Raw genomic sequence first — 22,089 nt, forward strand, 5'->3', positions numbered from 1 at the left:
TGGCAGCACTGCCCTCGTGCCCCCACGGCCCTTTGGGCTGCCTCGGGGCCTTGCCAGGAGGAGCACTGCAGGTAGCTAGGAATAGGCCTCGATATTCACTCTTCCCCCCAAAAATAGCAAACGCACATAATCCTGTGTTGAAGTATAGCCTCCCTGTGACAGTCCCCTTCCATGAACCTCCCATTAACACCAATTCATCCATGAATCCCAGGACAAGCTATTTTAGTTTCTGTAACAGGCCACGTTGAAGAGGTAAAACAGGCTAAAGGTAAACACAGGCTTCATTCAATTCAAGCTAGTTGTAAGACACCACTTTTCTCCTCCCGTAGCCAAACGTTTGAGAGAAAAACAAACAAAAACATACATCATGCAACAAAAAGCAAAGACCTTTGTGAGACTCACATGCTGAGAAATGTTTCATTCCTTGTTTCTTAATATTTTATACATTCCTGAATGGGGGGGGGAGGGGGGAAGGGGAGGAGTATGTGAGAGAGCAGCAATGAGCAGATCGGACAGAAAAGCTAGGGCGTTGTCTCTGAGGACGAGCTAGAGACACACCTTCTGGTTGTAATGGTGGCCAAAGTCACTATCTCTTGATTTTTGGTTTTGTCAGGGAAACAGGACTTCACTTTTCAGTAGCTAACAGGCTTGAATCAAAAACTGACAATTTCTCTACATCTGAAAAGTAATAAAAACCCCATTGTGGGAAAGGAAGGTTTGACTAACCTAGGTCCAGAGTCCAAGCTTTTTATTAAGCTAAAACCTGAGTCTGACACAGCAGTCAGACGTTTTCCCTCCCCAAGCTCTGGATGGCAGCAGATGCGAATATACTTGAGCCACAGACTTTGGATACAGCTGAGCGAAAAGCACTGTAGCCTGTAGATTTCCCTGTTGAGCTCTCCTCTGCTAAACCTCGTCTCCTGTTTCTCTCTCAGCATCACCAGAGAAATACACACAGAGAAAATGGTTATTCCCTGCCAAAGGGAAGCTTTCCTCCAGCCTCACCACTGACTTCTCAGCCAAGGATACAGTATGCTTGGGCAGAACAGAGTGATTTCTAGGGCCAAACAGTCCAGATACAGACTTGATTGTGGACCCATCCCTTTACACATGCACCCTTGTGCAAACCAGACAAGTTTCTTGCATTGAATATGAGATTTACACAGTGGGAATTTTCCTGTACATTCAAGGCTGTATGTCTCACATTTTCAACATAGCAGTCCCTTTTCTACAACCTTTCTTGCTCTACTGGACACTAGCTGTTCAGCCTGATCTGTGGCCTTGTGCTTGTGAACAGGAATGAGCAGATCTGTGCACAGATGTACAGTACAAGCAGTTTTGCTGGAGGGCACCTGCAGGGAGTGCCATGGGCCGTCTGTCTCAGTAAGCCTGCCAAAAGCCTGCAAACCCCTTACCATAATCTTCAAAATTCTAAGATTTTTCCCCATGCAAGAAAATACATGGGCACAGCTGTATACATTTTGCTCTATGCAAAATAATGTAAATGTGAGGAATTAAACAAATGCATATATGTGCACAGAAGCCAAAAGCTGTACTAGGTAACAATTCAGTACAAATACAGTGGGAACAAACTGATTCTCCCAGGTGGCCTGAAACAAGCAACAGTCAAAACTAAAGAATCATCTCTGCTTTAGGAATTGTATGCATGTTGCAAGATGTGCTGCTAAGGACTGCACTAAGTGTGTCCTGACAGACTGAGTAAAAGTAGGACCAAGGCACCTAACACTCCCCATTTGTAGGACTTGATGCCAAAACAGGCATCTTCTTGTGAATCTCTCCAGTATTCTGCTAAAGCACATTTGTTCAGTGACTAATCCATCAGCACATTTACTCATTAGAGCATCCTGGAAAAAAAATGCAATAGGAGATGTAAAACACAGTTAAGAAAAATTCAACAGGACATTAACAGTAATAATTGCAAATCAAATTACAAGAACACATACTTCTCTTTTACTTACTGCCAAGTGTCACAGAGTTAAACCTCTATATTTGGTTATACTAAAAATCTGGCTATGAAAGTTCAGGTGTAGTCCCTGAAGAAACCACCAATATCAGCCCAGACATTCATGTAGACTTCAGGAAGCTCTGAATTGTGTCAATGCACATTGTGGCACGGTTACACATAAATTGTACGCAACTCTCAGATGTTATTATGAGAATTACTGCTATCCCATGGGTCATTTCGCCATCTGAGGAAGTTATTGACAACCGAGGTGGTTGTTATGGGGACTGCAGTCTGTCACGAAGGGCACATGACAAGGAGAACATCTGATGATGAAGAAATCGTTCTAGTACCAAATTAGCACTCCAGACACCAGACAGAGGAGGAGGTGCTTTCACATGCAACCCTGCAAACATGGGTATATTTGGGATTTTAAAGTTATTGTCCCAGAACCCGAAGCTCAGGGAGAAGAAACTGGATCTGGGGGCAGACCAAGGCTACAGCAGGTATAACGTACAATTCTTTGGACTCAATACAAACAGGTCAGCAAAAGCGTATTATTTTAGACTTAATTATGATCAATGGCCCACTGTTGGTCTGAGTCTTTTTAAAACAAAGGCTCCTTCTTTTCTCCCTGCAGGACTCCAAAAGGGAAAAATCTAAGCTAAGCAAAGCCAAACAAAATGGAGACATTAAAAGAGACGGGGAACAGAACTGTATTGTACTTCATTCGTTCTCGATGGTCCAAAACATGAATGTTTCAGTTCAGTGCAGAACCTCCCTGTGCAATCCCATTCTGCTCTTGAATTCACGTTCTGCTGCTTCCTTGTTTTTCTGGTTTGGTTTGGTGGCTTTTTTCTTTTTTCTTTTTTTTTGGTAAATTCTTCATAGCAGTACAGGGATAAGAGAACAATCAGTGATTTATCCACACACAGCAGCATGGTTATTGTGAAATAAAGTTCTTCTGTAGTTCGGTACTGTAACTACCCACTCCCTCTCCTCCTCTTTCCAAGTGTTGTTTTCTACTACCCTTTTATTTAAAGTATTGTCTAAAACTCAAGAAAATTGTGTAAAATGCCTATCAGTTGCAGCTAACTGTGGCTAGCAAACAGGTACCAGCAATTGTGGAGACCTAATGGTAACAAATTCTCTGTATTTCAATGCAGTGGAGTAGATCTAAATCTTATTGTCAATACTGGGATAGGGAGATGCTCTTCTGGCCTTTGATGAAAGCTGTCTGTCTCTTAACTCTGCTTAGAGGAGGTGTGATTGACATAATGTTTAAATCTACAGGAACTCATCTCTACAACCTACCCAGTGGTGCTAAAACAGCATTCATAGCAGTGGAATATATCTATATATGTATTAAAATATATGCTGACACATGACATTTTCAGGAGACGACCTTCTTTGCTGTTTAGTACAATGGGGAACGGGACAGGGACATGAGAACGCTGTTGATTCTTTATGGAATACAAAATCTAGTTCCCTTTGTTTCTTCAAAAATGTTACCACAGAAGCAGATCCTTCCATCTGAGCCTAGCTGAAGAACCATGGTAACCATCCAGAGCCACGCTGATTTCAGTGGGCTCTAATGTCTGTCATCACAGCAGAAATCAGAGATATTTCCAAAGCTGAAATATTAGGGCTTCTGTATGTATATATCATACAGCACAAGCGTAAAAAATGTCCCAAAATTCAACAGGAGGGAGCAGAAACATCCAGAAGCGTCCTAATCATGTTACTCATTACCTACAGAAAACAAACAAACGAACGGACAAAAAAACACCTCAGAATACAGATGAAAAGCTATGTGAAGCTTCTTCACATAGCCCCTTTACAGGAACAACTAGAAACTTTCAGATGTGCCATAGCACAGAGCTGCTGGAGCTTGCGTGCTGCTACGGCCCCATCGGTGCCTCGGCAGCCTCTCAAGCAGCAGCAGGCACTCACCAGAAAGAGCAATTGCTGCAACTTTGGGGTCACCATGACACACAGAAGTGAGGGTAGAAGAACCCACTTCAGGCTTTGGTTTGATTTTGGCATGATTTCCAGCAACTGGTTGGTTGGAAAAAGAGGATACCAGCTTCATTATCACACATCCCTAGGGGAAACAGGATATTTGCAGAGCAACCTATTAGTAATTGGCAAACTATCAGTGAAGTGTTTTACTTTTCTTGCTTACAAACATTTATGAGCAATTATGCCTACTGCTTTTTAGGTTTACAATTTTTCCTTTACTCTCCCTGGAGGCCAGCTTTAGTGTTGTCTAATCTTGCAGGAGAGTGCTGCTGAAGGTGGGTAGGACTCAGATGGGCTTTTTGCCCCATATGTTCCACACCAGGCAACTCACAGCTGCATAAGTGCCCCAAGCAAAGATAGAAATGGACTTGTCCTTGCTCATTGCCTGTGCACTGTCAGCCAGCCCATCAACATCCTGGAGCACTTCAGCCAGTGGACTATTAACTCCCACGTTAGAGATGTCTGTCCCATACCTCTGCCTATACATCCCCTGCCCTTCAAAAGCAGCAACAAAAGACAAGCGAGACATACAACTAACACAAACATTCATATCCATACCAAATGTTTTTCAAACCTTCTTTGTATGTACTTATGTACCAGAAAGGGCACAAACCCGGTAACTTTTCCCTCACAAGAAACTTCACATTTAAGCAGATTTTATGCACATTACCTCTCTCACACACAGAGTAGCTGAAAAAGCAATGTGCCATTCACAGCAAGACTTCATTCACGCTGTTTTCCTAGAAAGTTTGACCATATACATTTGAAACACTTTTTAGATAGAAGCATGTATAAGAAACTGTGAGGTTCCAAGCAGATAAAACCATGAAGATAAATAACACTTGCAGCACACAGCAGCAGTCAGACACTTATCTCAGAATATAAAAGCATGCTTATATACATTTCCCTTTAAAATAAAAGTTACCATTAACTAAGACGCTGTTATTGTGTTCAGAAGGATGAACACAAGAGACGTGAAGGCACTTGTCTTCTTCTAGCAAAAAAAATAAATAAATAAACCAGGTGATTTTTGCATACAGCTCAAGTGGCTGAGACATTTAAAGTCAAAGATCTTGGCCTCTAGTCCTTCTTGTGAATATGGGTTTTATAGACAAATCCATGGGATTGTTGCAGAAAGAAAAAAAGAAAAGTCTGAAGAGAAGGACACCAGATGGGTGGGGACCTTCTCCAGGCAATCTCCCCAAAGAGATCTGTCAGAAATAGAAAACTTATTCCTGTCATGGGAACAGAAGAAAACCTACAGCAGGCTGTGGTGTTCAGTCTGACACCTGGCCTTCCCTCTCTGGGCATTTAGGGGCATGTAGTAACACATTTATTACTCCTGTTTTGTAGGGAAATGGATAGAAGAGACCATAGCTCCTTTTCTTCCATGCTGCCACAAGCTTAGAAGATTTTAGGATGTAGGCTTCCCTACAGTAATTGTTCAAAAAGCTAAGAGCTGCCCATGCTCTTGTGCCTCCATCCTCAAAACTGCCTTTAAGGCACAAACTTTAAAAATAAGTAAAATTAATTAATTAATTAATTAATTAATGGCATATTTATTTGTACTCAAATGTCACTTTCTGAGACTTTGCTCTTGGGTTTCATTCTTGAGCTTTTCTCTGTGACTGAGTGACATTTTTCTCACTTTCAACTTACCATTATTATTGTTATTTAAAGCTCAGGTTTCCGTGCTCTCTTGAGTCAGGCTCTAGAGGTGTTCAGCAAATAGTAGGTATTACAGGATCCATGATAAAATCACCAGAATGTCAACATACTGGTTGAACATTACATTTCAGATATTTTTTTCCCCATATTTTGAATGTAGTCTGCTTCAAGAGCAATTTCCATGTGGCTCAATATATCCTGCCATGCCAATGCTCAGCATTTTCTCATTAAATTGTGTTATGCTTGTAAGTACCCCTGAAGGAGCTGGTCTGCAGAAGGTATATTCCCAAAACGCAGGAAGGGAAAATTGTCATCTGCTTTTGCCAGATTTATGGTATAGTGTGTACCCAGTGGGATACAATCAAACCTTCATGTAACAGTTTATTTCCAGGTTACTGGAAATAAGCTACAACAGGGGAACCGGTGCATAGTTTTTCAAAAACAAGGAACTTATGCAGAATCCTTTAGAATTCGGAAGAGAACGAGATAGCGGCAGTCTGTTGCTCACACTGCACGCGTTCCACTTCCCATTCGCTTCAAAGATGACAGAAAAAATCAGCAAACACTGAAGTACCTCTACTGCAGTCACTGGAGATGACCCGCTATGCGCAAAACCCCAAACTGGACCCCAGTGCTTGGGTTGTTTGCACGCAGGTGCAGAGGCCCGCTTGAACTCCCCTCTGTTTTTTGGGCTGTTTGTGAGCTGGCTGTCCCATGAACCGTGGGGGTTTAACCAGCTCACACTTCTGCTTTCCCATGTTATTTCTGGACATTTATATTGGTTTTGTTTTGTTTGTTTGTTTTGGTTTGGTTTGTTTCCTTTCTTGTTTCCTCTGGGCAACACCTCCCTCCCTTTTGCATAATTTCATATAGGATGTATAAACTCTCCAAGATGTATACCAAGGGAAGGAAAGTGAAAACTCCAATCACAGAATAAACAAAATACCAATTTCTGTCCAAGTTACACAAAAAAATTGCAAAATCCCTTGGCAGGGGAAATGGGAGCCACCTCCCAGCAAGTGAAGGTGGGGTTCCTGTGTGTGCAGTCCCATTGGTGAAGGTATTTATACAGACACTTGAAGTACACAGAGACTATCAACACTCCTTGCTGACACCCCTGCCACTGCTAGTCGGACCAGGCAAATGAAAGGCAGCTCTGGAAATCACCCTGCCTTGTGATTGTCCTCTCCCCTGGTATATACATGCCTCTCAAGTGAAAGGTCAGAAATCCCCATGTGTTTATTCACGCCACAGAAAACAGACCGGTGTTCCACATGGGACAGGGCTGCTAAGGATGTCAGCTGTAGGATGTGGGGCTTTGAATCAGGACTTCACGTCTCCTCAGATCATGTTCACCTGAAGATTTGAGCAAGGATAGGGAAGAAGAAAACCAAAGTTGCTTTTGAAGTCATATAGCCCTGCCAGGCCTGATTCCTTGAGCAAATTAAAGACTCTTGTACGCTGACCACAACAGCCAAGGTGATGTCCCACCTGTCCAGGATACATCCAGCCCAGCGAGGGCCGCACCAGAGCACCTGTCTCTGCATTGACCTTCACCGCTATCCTCCTCGAAGCAGCCACACAAGCTGCATTTAAAGCTAGTTCCCAGGTGCTTTTTGTCTCAAGAAGGACATGGCTACAGATCAGCGACTGTGGATACGGCTTTGTCAATTCTGGCTCTCAGATTAAATCGATACTCTCACCATCTAACTGCTGCATGGGAAATGAAAATGAATTGATGGTCTTGGACCTTTTCCCAGCAGGCCAGTGTGCACATCCTGATGCCACCACAGTGAATAGCATTAGCTGGCTCTCCTCTTGAAGCTTGTGCACAGCACACAGAGCAGATACAAAGCATGAACTGCCTCCTCAGCCCCACGCCCGGCTTCTTCCTACCCCTGGATCCAGGCACCAGGGCAGGGCTGTGTGGCCAGCCTCTTGCTGCTCCCTCCCTGGCTGAACCAGATCGGCAAAGGCAGGGACAGCACAGAGCTTTGACATCTTCTGGGCACAAGTGTGTTTCTTTGCCTGTTACTCATGTCCTTGTAAACATTTATACCCAAATGGCATTGTAAGGACCAAATTCTGTAAGGTATTTGTATTTGCTCTTGGCATGTCTTGTACAGTGAAAAATCAATAACAGCAGTCTCACTTGCAGGAGTTTAAAGCCATGGTGTTTGCCCAGTAAACATCACATACACACAGTCCTTCATTTCCATAGAGAACTGCACAGAGGTATAAATATTGCAGGTACTTCTGATATTAGAGCTTGTAAAACGATATTCTTACAGGATCTGAAGGGCTGGATTGTGCAACTCTTACAACACCAAGCACCTTCTTGCACAAACGGCCCATTGAGAAAGCCTGGCACAGAAATGTTCCCCACGAGTCTGTGGTTTCAGTAAACCAGTAAATTAGTTAATGAAGGATGGCAGCATCTCCAAAGCAGCGGGGGTCTCAACCCTGTATTTCAGAGAGCACCTTTTTCTGATAAACTTAGCATAAACATGCCGTAAAATCCTTTCAGGAAAAAAATTATCCCTGTGGGTCAATAGGGTGCTGCAGTAAAATGATTCCTCCAAATCAGTGGAAGTTTTGCATCGGATTTTAATAGGGAGGAAAGATCTAGCCAGAGTCCTTACTGTTCCAAAGTGGCAGCAGAAAAGAAGAAAAAGCGTTTGCTCAAGTGATTTATTCAGGACAGCCTGTAGTTTCTTAAAGGGAAGTAATTGAAATTCAGAAATATATAAAAGACCACTCCAAATGCCATATGTACTTTAATCCAACAAAAATGTCATAGGCCACTGTCAACCTGACTGTGACAAAGAAATTTCTGAAAAAAAAAAAGCCACAGGGAAGAGAAAATAAAGACAGCAAAGACTGTTGTCAAACTTACAGCAGATTGAAATAGGAGCTGCTGTGTACAATGGCTCAAGTGTGCAGTTTTCAAAGGAGGAATCTGGAAAAAACAGGCTTAAAATCACTTTGGATGTAAAGCCAAAGGAATGGAAAATAAACATCTTGGCAACAGGAAAAAAAAAAAATGTTAAGAGGGGGCAGAGCAGCAGCAGCTTACCTCCACCCCAGCTATTGATCAGGCTCTGAGAAGCACCCCAGGTGTTCCGGAGGATGGCCTCAGTGGAGCTCATTTAACCCCACGCTTTATATGACAGAGCTTCAAAAACTCAGTGGTGGAGAGGCTGAACAGCCCTGTGAACAGTCAGCATGTTGACCTGCAGGGTTTCTTTGCTTTCTGTGGTGTGTTAGGACCGACTCCAACCTCCCTGTAATCTTAGCATTAATCTCACGAACTGTGCCTGACTTCAATTCTATGGCATTTAGAAACAGATTTCCAGCCCTGACTTTGACAGCCATGTAGCTCCCATCTTTTACCTTTTGTGTGAGAAGTTAGGAGAAGGAATAAAGCCCCGTGTCCCCATACACAGAGACTGCTCCAGGCATGGGAGCACCCCTGCACCTCGGAGGCAGCTCTGAAGCGCCTGGCCGGCTGCGCCTGGAGCCACAGCACTGCCCCAGCACAAGATGGAGGAGCCAGATTTGGGCCCTGCCATGCACCACGCCCTGGAGAGACCTGGTGTTAGACAGAAGCAGTGAGAGTGTTCTTCCCAAAACACATTTTGGGAAACTACTGCATGGTTCAACACAGGCTACTCATAGGCACTTCACACCCCATGCCTGCTGCTAAGCTCCTCTGGGTTAGTCAGCAATTAGGAGCCCTGTAATGAATGTTAAAAGCATTTAATTAAACGAATACATTCAGAGTTAAACATGTGGCTGAGGCTGATCAACAGGAGCACAAAGCTAAACAAAGCCCCACAGGCACAAGGACCTTGCCTGGGTGGGGATGTGACCTGGAAGCTGCCCATCCCTCTCACCATCGGTGCTCCTCTTCTGCCCGGCAGGAACGGGTTCACCTGTCAGCAGCAGAGGCACGGAATCACAGCAGTTTCTGACCACCAGCATGGGGGGAAACCAGCCATGTTGTGGGTGAAGGCTGACCGCTGTGGTGAGAGGGACACAGACTGGGTCACCACATGAGCAAAAATAGCTTTGAAGGTTTGAGGAGCTTTCCCAAACAGCAAGTGTGTGAATTATTCACCCACGGTAGTGCTGGCTAGCAGGGACAGCACAGCCTCACACACATTTAACACACTCGATTTTAAAGACAATTTCTTAACCAGATTTTAGGACAAATCCTAGGAAAGTATCTTGTTCCCCATGGGGTCGGAGCATGCTGAGATTTTCTTAGATCTCAAATACATATAAATATCTCCAGTGACAGGGAGCAATTTCCGTGAGTTTGCCTTTGTGTTTCGTTAAGAACGTTTCCCAATTTTAATAGGTTAAAACCCAAGGTCCTGGAGGCATTCTGGTTTCCAGCTATTTCACCCATTACAGTCCTGCAAACCTGGGCACATACCCAGAGCCTCTGCTTGCACAGCATTTTATATCCAACTGCAGTGAGGAAAGAAGTCCATGACAAAATGCTCACAATAGGTGAGCTCGGAGGCCACCCCCTCAGGAACGTCCCACGCACTGCAGAGAAACCAAATGAGCAAACCCGAGTATCAGTCACCTGCCCTTGGGCAAAGGCACTGAGACGTGTAGCACCCTGGTTCTTTTCCCTGCAAACCTTCAGGCCAAAGTCACGATGGAAAAAAAAAAAAAAAAAAAAAAAAAAGTCTGAGCCCTTCCCATGGGGATGCTGGGCAGTGGGTGTAGTGAGGGTCTCTGCAGGGCCGCCCAGCCCAGGGTACGCAGGGAGGCTTGGCGGCAGAGATGCACGGGGGGGTTAGAGGCCCTGCACTGCTTGTCCCCAGGGAGCCTCCAGCTGAGGCCCTGCCATCAGCAGCACTGAATTTGTCAGACTCAATAAACTGAGAGAACTCAGAGGAGCAGCAGCAGAAGTGGCGAGTGTTAGGAAACAAACACACCCAAGCAACATGTGAAGAAAGGCTGAAGGAACGGGTTTAATCTGGGGCAAAGAAGAAATCCAAGGAGCGCAGGATGTGTTCACTGCAGGAGGGGCTGTGACGAGGTCAGACGCCAGGTGCTCTCCACACCCATCGTGAACAGGGTAAGAAATGCCCAGCCCCACCTCCAACAAGCATCGGGGAAGCCCTTAGGACACAAAACAGTGGGAATCTGTGGAAATTGCTGCCCACAGGTGCTAGAGTATCCCTTCCCAGCAGCTCCCCTGGGCTGTGAGAACTGCGGGTACCCAGGCCCTGTGGGTCCCCTTCTGCAGCGCTCCCTGGGGTGGGAGCTGTGGCCTCACTGGGTGCCAGGGCTCTGCCCCATGAGGGTCCTGCCAGCTGGGGCAGGGACAATCCCCTCAGGAGGGGAAGCCACAGCTCCTGGATCAGGCCTGGGCCCTGACAGGCCCTGACAGCACCAGAGGTTTCCCCACAGGGCATGAGGGCGGCCCCAGGCCTGGCTGTGGGGTTACAGCCGTGTGGCATTAAGTGCTAGGGGCTCTGCAGGGCAGAGCTTATCGCAGACAATGGGGCAGGAAAGCATGCAAGCAGCAGTCACACAGGCACGCGAAGGCCCTGAGAGACAGAGGGGAGAGAAATGTAAAAGCCCAGATAAAATGAAAACCAGAATCTCAGGCTGTCCAGTGACTGAGCTTGCCTTTAGGCAGGCGCAGCAGGCAGGATTTCGTGCAGTCTTTCCAAAACTTCTGAGGTTTCATGCTCTGTGTATATGGATATTCCATAAGGACTGTTGATGCCCCCCCCCCTTTTTTTTTTCTTATTGTGCATTTCCTGCTGTTATCATGACCTCCATCTTCCAAACCAAATGCATCACTTGGCAGCACGTTGCATCCAACAGCATTCCCTTTATGTTGTAGCTGGGGACACAATCCCACGTGGCATCTCCCAGAGGTGACATGCTGGGAGGAGCAAGGTAAGTCCAGCAGCAGCAAGGAGCCCCGCTGGCAGCAGCTGTGGCACCCCAGCCCTCTCCCAGCCCGTATCTTGGGGCAGCTCCAGCAGCATCGCCTGCAACCAGCCAGTCTGCCTCATGCCTGCAATCTTGGCTCCAGAGACACGGCAGGAGGGCGTTAGGGAAAATCCACTTCTAAAAACCACCTGAAACAGCAGAACTACCCAGAACCAGTTACCAGAAGAGCAACGTGTTCACGCATTTATTCCTAATGGTCTATGCAACCCAATCCCAATCCACGATTCTGTTGTTTATGGGCACAACATGTTCATTTCATGGGAACAGACCTGCTCTGTGCTGGAAGGCTTTCCTGCAAGAGACTGTGGTGTTAATTTAGAAGATGGCATTCTTCCCAAACAGTCATTATTAAACCAATAACCCTACGTTACCTCCAGCATCAAGGGGCAACGTGATGTTGGAGACAAGACAGAACAAAGGTCCTGGCTCTAGCAATTGTAAAAGAGCTCAGGGGCTGTTCTTTTCAGGGAAGGGAGAGAGATGGAGCCTGGCCCAACTCCAGTGCCTGTGGTTTTAGCGACCCCCCCACTTCAGCTGCATTGTGTGGATGTGTACAGTTACAGAGCTGCCACTTCTGCACCCATGCCTGGCTGAATCACAGGAACAGTTTTCATCATCTCTCTGCCAGAAGCAACATCTCCCATGACTTTTATCGTGGAATGGGTGCATGTTTGTAATCAGCCTGGAAAATCTGTTTCTGAGCTTAATTCTAGAGCCTCATCTCTGCTACAGAAACAACTGCACTCAGTAACACAGCTTTCCCTCCCTTTAACAGCATGAGGAATGACTTGCTGTCCTGGGAAACTGGTCACAGCATAAACCCTCAGGGTTTTGCAACATTAGTGCTCGATGCCTTTAATTTAAGTGCTGAACACACTGTACAAGCACAAGTGGACAGCCTGAACTGGGAATGACTGGGAATGCTTCTGATAAAATCACCGGTCATTCAGGGTACCCTGGGAACTAATGGGTAGCCCATGACACAATTTTAACAATTCACCATGGTAGAAAAGGAGTTAATGCCAAGCTTAAAAACACTAAAGATTTTTTTTTCTCAATTCTTTCAAGTCTGGTAACCTTAAGGACCACCTTTTAGCATGTTCCTAAAAAAGAAAAAAAGAAAGAAAAGCACCTTGATGAGCATTTTATTTAGGTACCTCCACAAGATTTATTTCTGAAGGAACAGACCACCCAGGCTCTGAAGTACACTGATGTCAGTCTTCAGCCTACAAGGAGGCAGAGCAGCCATAAACCAGGGTGGTTGCCGATGGCCTTGCTATCATAGGAGAATGCAACTTTTTGCATTACACCTGTAACAAAACCGGGGCTCATTACTACAGCACTTGTGCTTTTCACTATTATTCATGTATTTACATTTATTAAAGAAGCCTTGGTTTACAGACAGGAAATGTGAATCTTTTTGATGTCCATTCCCCCAGCCGAGGTGAAGGTTGGGGCAAAACCAAGAGTAGGCCCCAAGTCATGGGCACAGCGCCCTTCTGGCTTTACCCTCCCTCCTCAGTGAGGGCCGAACAGCCCTGCCCTGCTCTGCGTTATCTTCAATGCCAGTTGTTGCGGGACAGTAATCCCATCACACAGAGCGACAACAGCCCTGAGAAGCCACCCTCAGCTCACTGCCACTGCACCCTATAGGCTCTGCCAGCCACACTGGAATGCCTCAGTAAATTCAAGGCTCTACCTCACCACACAGGTTCACAACCCACACCTGACAGAAGCCTCATGTTTGCATGTTAACAACATGCTACAGATTTACTCAGGATTGTCATGTTCCTGCACACAGTTCCGTCTTGAGGATGGAGGAAATTTGAAATCTTACAAGAGATCAGGACGATGGCCAACACTATACCTGTAGGAGCACCTCATTTGTTTGACTTCAAGTAAAAGGAAGTCTAACTCCTTGCCTTCATACAACCATAACACCGTTAATTTCTGAGCACACGGAACCACGTTAGAAAGAACAGCTATTTCTGTGAGATTAAAATATACAGTTCAGTAAGTGATACGTGGGGTGGAGCAGGGGTGGGTGGGAAGAGTGGACTGCCCCTTATGAGATACAACCTACAGTGTCTGGGCTTCCCTCCTTGCTAAAAGAAAGCAGCTCAGGACTGCAATACCATTTATTTAGCAGCAGAAAGCCTTTCATTAGTGTCAGCATCCTCCTATACACTCAGAGACTTAATGCCTGCTCAGAAAAGCAATAGCTCATTTTGCATCTTACAAAAGGACAACTTATTGGAAAACCCAAGGATCTTCACAGAAATATATTGTAGCGACAGTTGTGAACATCTCCTACTTCCCCTCATTTAAAGGGACAACCATTTTTCTTCCAGGTCTGTGCAGATATTGTGCAAAACTCCACTAGTCAAGTCAAAATGGTGGGAGAACGTTTAGATTATGTAGATGAAAACAGAATCCCATCTATTCTGAAACACTGTGCTCGTTAGAAACCATACCCACAGGATTTACTAGGAGCAGCTCCTCATACCTCCTCCTCTTTAAATTTACAGGCGCCAAAGAGCAAGTTTAGCATAAGACACTTGAAATCAGAGGCTTTACTATGCAAACACATTTTTCCCCATTAAAAAAAAATAGATAAGAGGAAGATATAAACATCTTATTTATTAAATCAAATAGAAATGCAAAATATGTTTCACATGCCTTACATGGAAAAGAGATGAACTTCAAAGACCTTAAAGCAAGACTGTGTCAGTGGACACGCAGGAAACAGGAACATTATAAACAGTCACAAAAAGGAGGAAGGACTGGGGAGGGAGGCGACCTGGGGAAGATGGGCAGTTCCTCCCCACTCAGAAAACTCCCCTAAAAACAAGAATGGAATTTATGCTGAGTAAGCATCACAAGCCTGAAATTAACTTTCAAATGTATGTATTTTGGAGGAAGTTGTCTAAAGAAGTACAATTGGCTAATAACTAGTCAAACAGTGATCTAAATTATTCATACCATACTCATATTAAGAGAACATGGGCTTATTTTTGAACATTAGTAGGGACAGTAAGAGCATCAGAAACACCAAAAAAGCTTTAAAAAGTAGGATCAATCTGTGGCCACACTGTGACACTGCTGTTAAAATAAAAGAAAATGAAAAATAGAACTATTATTCTAAATATTAATGACTTTTTCATCCTCCAACTCTTCCTCCCTCCTACACAAAATTTCTAGGAAGCTGAAATGACAGTCAACAGCAAATACAAGGCATACACCAATATTATATTCCACAGTTTTTCTAAGAGTCAATAGTCCAGCAATTTTAAAGTGATCTATGTGCGAAAAATAAACACAAGTTTCTTAAAAACAGAAAAATTCACTGCAGCCTTAACAACTCCTACTTAAAAAAAATAATCTGAGAATTAGCACAAAAATTTCCCAGTGGAGGAGAGATCAGTAACTGTGAGTACTCTGCCAAACCTGTGACTTGGTGTTGCAGAACTGTCAGCATCCCAAGTTTACTACCAGCTGGCAAGGAGAAAACAGATTATATCCCCAAAAGAAGTGGGAAAACCACTGTTCATAAACTGGTCTTCTGATACACATAAACATATGGTGCAGGTATGTATTCAGAGACTGCTACCTACAGCTAAGAACAGTCATCCCAGCATGACTAATAGTAAATGATTGACAGTAAAATGTGCAAGATTCGTAAGAGCAGTTTTTAAAATGCTTCTGACTGCTCAATGCCCTTAGGCCCAAACTATCCCCTCATTAATAGTGGTGTAAGTCAGGGCAGCTCTGGTTAAGTTACAGTAGAAATCGCTGCGCATGAGGATTTCTGTGTGAGAACGGTCTCTTGAATGACAGACTAGTTCAGTCCTGACCACACTACAATAGGGAATTGTGTTTAAACTATGAGTAATCGCGTAATCATCTCCCAGCACAGTACTTCTTTTCTGCACACATGGAATGTAAATGGCCAAGATTTACAACTGATGATTTTGCAGATTTAATGGATTGTATTTCTCTAATGGCTTTGGCAATGCAAACTCAGTTAAAAAAACACCACGAAAAACAAACAAACAAAAAAAATCCCACGCTCACTGCTGTCTGCTTTTTTCTTTATTTGATGACTTATCTGGCACACATTTAGGGTTTTCTAACAGTGCATAAGTGTTCAAAAACATCAAATTACTTGGGCTGGGGGAGAAGGGTGGTCCTATAGTTTAAGTGGAAGATACGCTGCAACAGGTGATGAAGCTAAATCATGTCTGGGTAAATTTTAAGTCTTATGTCTCTGTCGTTAGTCTAGAAAATAGAGCAGACAGCCCAATTTCTAAGCAAGGGCTGTGAAACAAAACAATCACCAACTCTTGTAAAATGTCTTGAATTTCCCCGATGAAAACTCTGAAGAGGAGCAAAACATGAGCAGTGAAGTCACCTGCTGTTTAATGACTCTCAAAGCCACCATGCAGAACAGTTCAAGCATCAAAACTATCCCCAACCTGAAAGCCCAGTGGCACTACTCTCCCTTCTACCACCCATTGCTGCTTGGGACAGAGGAGCATTATGGAAGCTGGGGGAGATCAGCTGTGGGGATGGGACAAGGCCTCACAGCTCTGAAGGAGTCACACTGGATTACAGAACAAGTCTCATCCAAAATCATGAGGCCTTGAGGATGAAGAATGAGGGCAAACACCTGGCCTCATGCAAACCACATACCTTAGTGCAGGGGAATGGTGGTTCTGCTGCAGTTTGAAGCACAGCCAAACCAGTTTCATTTGCTGCGAATGGCTGACACTAACACCACACACCAACATGTTTCAAGTGCTGCAAGAACCATACCATACACAACGTTTATCTTTGTTTTTCCTCCCATAATGCACTAAGATCAATCCAGACCTTAAAGAATAACTTGCATAGTAAGAAAAGGTCATCAATTTAATCATTTACTTTAAGCAGGCAAGCAAATTTGTAAACATTCAAAAGCGGCAGCATCCAAGTTACAAACAATTTAAGGAAAAAAGAATTGAGATTATTAAGGTTCTTTATCCTCTCAAAAAATTTGGAAATAATCTTTTAAAACACTGCAAACATTGAACACTCGGTTATATCTCTTACAATCCTGCTAGTAGTCCTGCCTTCCGAGGGATTCTGCGTTCTACAAATGCATGGTCTCACAACAGACATACTTTTCAATATTTGCTGTTTGGAAGTCAGCTACTCGAGCATTTCAACTCAGCTTAAATCCCATTAGCAAAGGGAATGCTTGTGTCTTGGTTCAATACCTCTTTAACTTCCGAGGGCAAAGTGTCAAAGAGGTGATCTTCCACAACAAGCCCGCTTTTCCTGAGAAGCTGACACTGCCCCAGTGTGGCTGGCAGACGGTCTATGCAGTTTCCCTTCAGTTCCAGATGAGTCAGCTGCAACAGTTGACCAACTTTATCTGGGATTGAGGTAATACAGTTTTGTCCCAGACTCAAAGTCCTCAACTTAACACATTTAAATAACTGTTTTGGCAAAATGTCGACTTTGTTTCCCGTGATGTGAAAATGCTGCAGATTTTGAAGCAAACCTATTTCCACTGGAATCACTGTAATTGAGTTGTAGCTTACATCTAAACATCTAAGTTTCTGTAAACTGAACACTGCGGCTGGTAAGGATTCGAGTTTGTTATTGGAGAGGTAAAGAGACTCCAAGTTCTTTACGTGGGTAATGGAGGAAGGAATGTTGACTATTTTATTGTGCCACAGCTTTAAACAAGTCAATCTTTTTAAGTGCTGGAAACTGATGATTTCTTCAATTGTGCGTATGCTGTTTGACTTTAAATCCAGTTCCTGTAAGTTAGAGAGGCTGAAGATGGCATGAGGAATTCTCTCCAGTTCACAGTTCTGCAGTTCCAACTCTGCAACATTCATCATTTTCTTAAGGCTATTCAGTACCACGAGCTTAGTGCCATCATTATGAATGACTAGTTTTGTTAGATGTGGTGCCACATCTGTGATATTGGGGGGAATTTTGGTCAAATTGCTCTTCACATGGAGAATTTTAAGGTGTCTCAATTCTCTGAGAGACTCAAGCCCTATCATTTTATTGTTTTCAGAGTTCAAATTGCCTATCAAGTACAATTCACGGAGGTTTTTGAGCAAATACACCCACGCAGGAATTTCTGCGACATCTGTGAACTTCACATAAAGGCATCTCAAGTGGTCCCGGAGGAAGCTGAAGGCCGTCTGCTCGACCTTTGCAGGGCAGTGGCACAGATGAAGCTCCTGAAGATTTGTCATCTGGGAGATTTTTGCTGGGATTTTCGCTTCAGGAATCAGCTCCAGTTTTAACACATCCAGATCAGTCAGATCAAAGACTGCATCAGGGACCCCCGACAGCATGAAAAGGTGCAGCTCTTGCTTATCCTGGGCATTGCGGGAAACGTGTTGCCGCAGCTTTTCAAAAGTCCATTCGTGGTTTAAACTGATTTCACGTAGTTTGTTCTCACTTACCTCTGACAAAAAGACACCAAATCGCTTAGAATACAGCTGGTCATACTGATCTACCATATGCAAAAGAAATGCAAAATCGTTTTTCACATCAGGAATATCACTGAAACTACTCTCTTCTCTGACCTTTTCAAAAGAGTATTCTTTTAAGGGTATTCGGAACAGCCAGAAGAGCGTGTAGAGGCAGATAAAGCCATAGACACAAATTAGAGAAATATAGCTGATCAGCAGCTTCTTCAACATGTAAGCCATATTGTGTGTACATTCAAACTGCGTGTAGCCAATCAGGTGTTCCACTTTGGGGTTGCAGATGTGTTCAAAACTAATGGTGTTGACAAAGTTCGCAGTATAGCAGAGAATAAATATGAACTTGAAAGTCTTGATGATAGTCTGGCCAACATAGAGCTTGTAAATCAGATCGCTGTCCTCCACGTGAGCCCGGAACTTACGGACTTTCTCAAAGAGCGCTTTCGCTTGTTCTCCATCCTTCTTGTCTAAAATAGTGACACTGGGGACCTCGATCATTGGCTTGTCAGCTGAAAACTTGAAGCCAGACTTTGTTATCATGGGAGTGCTGGCACTTGGGCTTCCTTCATCGCTGCTAGTGGAAACATACTTGGGCAGGGACTGGGCACCAGTTAACCTCTGTTTGTTCTCCTCAGAGTCCTCACATGCTGTTTCAGACAGTGCTTTTGTAGTCCAGGGGGACTCAAAGCACTTCCCTAATATAGACACAAAGTGCTCAATTTTTGAGCAGGTCTTGGGATACTTGAACCAAAAATTGCTACTGACTATTAAAATAATGGTATGGATGAGAACAAGATAGGGGAAATACTTTGAATACCAAGGAAGAGCCAAATGATAGCACATCTGGTTAATAAATACATATTGCTGAAAATCCAAATTTGTTTTACGGCCTGAAGAATCCTTCTGCTCCTTCTTCAGTTCCTGACCCGATTCAGTGGGTTGATACTGAGGAGAGGTAGCTCTGCTCAGAGGTACATCTGGTGTTACAGTAGGGGCACTTCCAAAGGAAACCGTTCTCATTGACGCGTCTTCTCCTTGACCAGTGGTTGTTTCAACAGTGGTAAAGTCAGCCTTCCCTGATGTGCTGGGTTGTGCTTTTGAATTTACAGTAGACTGCAAAACTGGCAAGCAGACCACCTGGTCTTTGGTCAGCTGCATGGTTCCAGCAAAAATGGCAACCATTAACATAACAACCGCTAGATAATCCATAAACACATCCCACCATGGTTTCAGGATACGATAGGTTGGCTGGATGTCATTGAGCGATGCAACTTCTGCAAGGGTAAACATTCCTACAAGAAAACAAAACCAAAATCAATATTGTTGACTGGTGAGCAGATTATTTTACTAATTAAAAAACAGTCACACCATGACATGCAAATCTTCAAAAGGTTTACATTTTCATTAGGTTTTGTTGCATGTCACATGTTGTCTGTCACTCCATTCAACAGGGTACTCTCAAAGGATATGTACTGAAACAGCACATTATTTTAGCATCAAAACTGAAGGAAGGCTTCTCACTTCAGGCCAGATGATATTTAGGTAGCTTTGCCACCTGACAGCACAAGCACCAAGGTCTGCTATGTGCAACTGAAATATCTAAAAGACAAGTGCCTCAGCTTATGCGTGTTAACAACATGAACAGCAACAACTGAATCCACTGCACAAAATCCGATTCTGTAAAAATGGAGTGTTTGAGTCTTTGAAAGTATGAAATCCAGCATTACTTTTTTTTTTTTTTTTTAATTACCTTGCATTTATACACAGAGTAGACAATATTTGTTAGATGAGCACTTTGCTCATCTTTCACAGTGCATTTTAGGTCTCTTATTACATTGTGAGCAAGGTCTCTCATTTCTTTTTGTCTAACACAGTAACAGTCAGCATCTCCCACTCCCTGCAATTCGGCATCCACATTGATTAACAGATGGATCGTCTCCCTGTCTTTAAGCGCCACCACTTAAGTGAAAGTCTTGCAGTTACTATGTGAAAACTTGGCACACAAATTTTATTTTCATTTTTTTAAATGTGTTTGGATGTTTTACAGTGACAAACCATTATGACCTGTTTACCAGTACTTCATAAAAATCTTCCCCCTCCCCCTGTCCATGAAATAACCCTTCTTCAGACAATAAATAAATAAATAAATAAATAAATAAATAAAAAACAAGAACACAGAAAACACCACCACCAACACAACCCACAACAAAAGAGCTAACCAAGAAGAAAAATAATGTCTTTAACTTTAAAAGGAAAATATTTTTAGATTATCATCACAACCTGGTGAGCTGATTACCCTAAGATAGCACAGGAATAGGCTATAAGGCTTTCACTTTAATGTGATTGTATGCACTGAGAGACAGAAGTGGTGAACTGGGTGAGAATCTAAACCTCTTTGCAGCTTTAAATAGCTAGCTTTGCTTTTTGTTTAGACAAAATCTAGGATTCAAGTTATCTTTTTTTTTTTTTTTAAAAAAGCTTCCTGTGCAAGCAGGATGTGGTAAAATCATCATTTTAACTGCTGAACTCATGACCAAAATTTGCCATTTCTGAAGTAAAACAGGCAGCTTGTATGCACACATGGAGTGGGGAAGGAGACAGGATGTACATTATCACTTGGAGTCTGCATCCCTTTGGTTGACAGAAGAGCAGCTCAGCAGAATACAAGATCACAGCAGGGGGTAGAAAGATGCCTGAGATGTATTACATTTAACTCGTAGCACATGGATTTGTACAGACCTGCACCTTACAAACCCCAAAGGACAGTGCCAAAGGCGATGAATATATAGCGTGACGGTTTGATTATTCTAGCACACATTTCTCCTCATCACAAAGCCCGGCACAGAGCTCACAGTGCTGGGATCCACAGGGAGAGCCCTGCTCAGCTCCCACAAGCTCTTACCAGCCATTACCTGCCCGAAATGGGGCCTGGCGTGGGCAGCCCCGAGAAGAGGCCGATGTCTCCCCGCAGCACTTGGCTCACTGGTGCTCTCTGCATGGCTGTGAAACGTAAGAGTTTCAGCTCCTCAGGGAATGGGCAGAAGGAACTTCCAGATCTTTCTTTACTTACTTTCCAGTGGGAAAAGGAACGTGCAATACTCTTCCCCCACCAGTGACACAAGCTGCTGGGGTCTCACTGCCCTCCCTGCACGCAGCACAGCTCCCAAACCTTCCCCACTTGCTGCAGCAGCGCCCCGGGGCACAGCACAGCGACACCCACAGCTGTCAGAGCCTCACCTTGCCCTGCTCCACTTCGCTGCCAACTCCCCATTCTCTTTCATGTTTCCAGGTGCTTACCTAGGCTGAGTCACGGTGACTGCCTGGCCTGCAACTGCTACCTTTGACATTTAACTACTATAACAATTGTGGGCGAAAGAATAGCATTAGTCAGTTGTGCTAATGGGAACGGACAGATATCAAAGGACCCTCCTAACTCCTAGCACAATTGCTACCTGCCCAGGAGGTGAGCCACAAAACAGAAGAACCTTCCTCCTGCATGGATTTGTTTTCTTGCAAGCTCTCAGGGATCTCTAGGCTGTTTTCACGGAAGTCTTGCTCACCTCAGCATCAACAAGAAATTCCCCTCAGCTGCTTGTGCAATTGCTCAGCAGGAGAGGAGGCAGAGCCGAGCACCACGCAAGGCCAAATCATGCCTGGCTCGTGCCCCAGCATACAAACACAGCCATTCCACCTGCAGGGAAAGGTGGCAGGACCGAGAGCAGGGAGCAATGCTGTGACTGCTGTAATATATCCGTAGCTGCTGCTCTCCTCTTGGGCTAGCCTCTTCCTAAATGCTGCACTAGCTAATTGTGGTGGAAGTTATGTCGCTGCAGTTTGGGACACCTGACATTTCACAAAATGAAGGTGATTTTGCTTTGCTTTTGCCACAAGAACGCTTGGATAAAGCGCTGAAACCCAAGCACTGCAGGCCTGTCTGCTCCAAGCAGGTGAAAT

The 22,089-nt window shown here is 44.1% G+C and overlaps 1 protein-coding gene and 1 long non-coding RNA gene across 8 annotated transcripts in view; both read right to left on the reverse strand.

The window, feature by feature from the left end:
* Positions 1-3,281: 3,281 nt before the first annotated feature.
* On the reverse strand, positions 3,282-10,295 carry LOC140003120 (uncharacterized). Its single transcript, XR_011811115.1, has 4 exons — positions 8,730-10,295; positions 8,550-8,612; positions 3,917-4,067; positions 3,282-3,715 (listed from the first exon to the last, which is right to left on the reverse strand). It is a non-coding gene; the product is annotated as an uncharacterized lncRNA (long non-coding RNA).
* Positions 10,296-14,261: 3,966 nt separating this feature from the next.
* The window catches only part of LRRC8D (leucine rich repeat containing 8 VRAC subunit D), a 50,967-nt gene continuing 43,139 nt past the window's right edge, over positions 14,262-22,089 (reverse strand). For all 7 annotated transcript variants that reach the window (XM_072042145.1, XM_027463700.3, XM_072042144.1 and 4 more), the window contains one exon: positions 14,262-19,427. In XM_072042145.1, the coding sequence (XP_071898246.1) occupies positions 16,855-19,425 (2,571 nt within the window). In that variant the 5' untranslated portion in view covers positions 19,426-19,427 and the 3' untranslated portion in view covers positions 14,262-16,854. The remainder of the gene's footprint in view (positions 19,428-22,089) is intronic.

This window comes from Anas platyrhynchos, chromosome 8 (genome assembly GCF_047663525.1).
Source record: "Anas platyrhynchos isolate ZD024472 breed Pekin duck chromosome 8, IASCAAS_PekinDuck_T2T, whole genome shotgun sequence".
NCBI classification, from domain to species: Eukaryota; Metazoa; Chordata; class Aves; order Anseriformes; family Anatidae; genus Anas; species Anas platyrhynchos.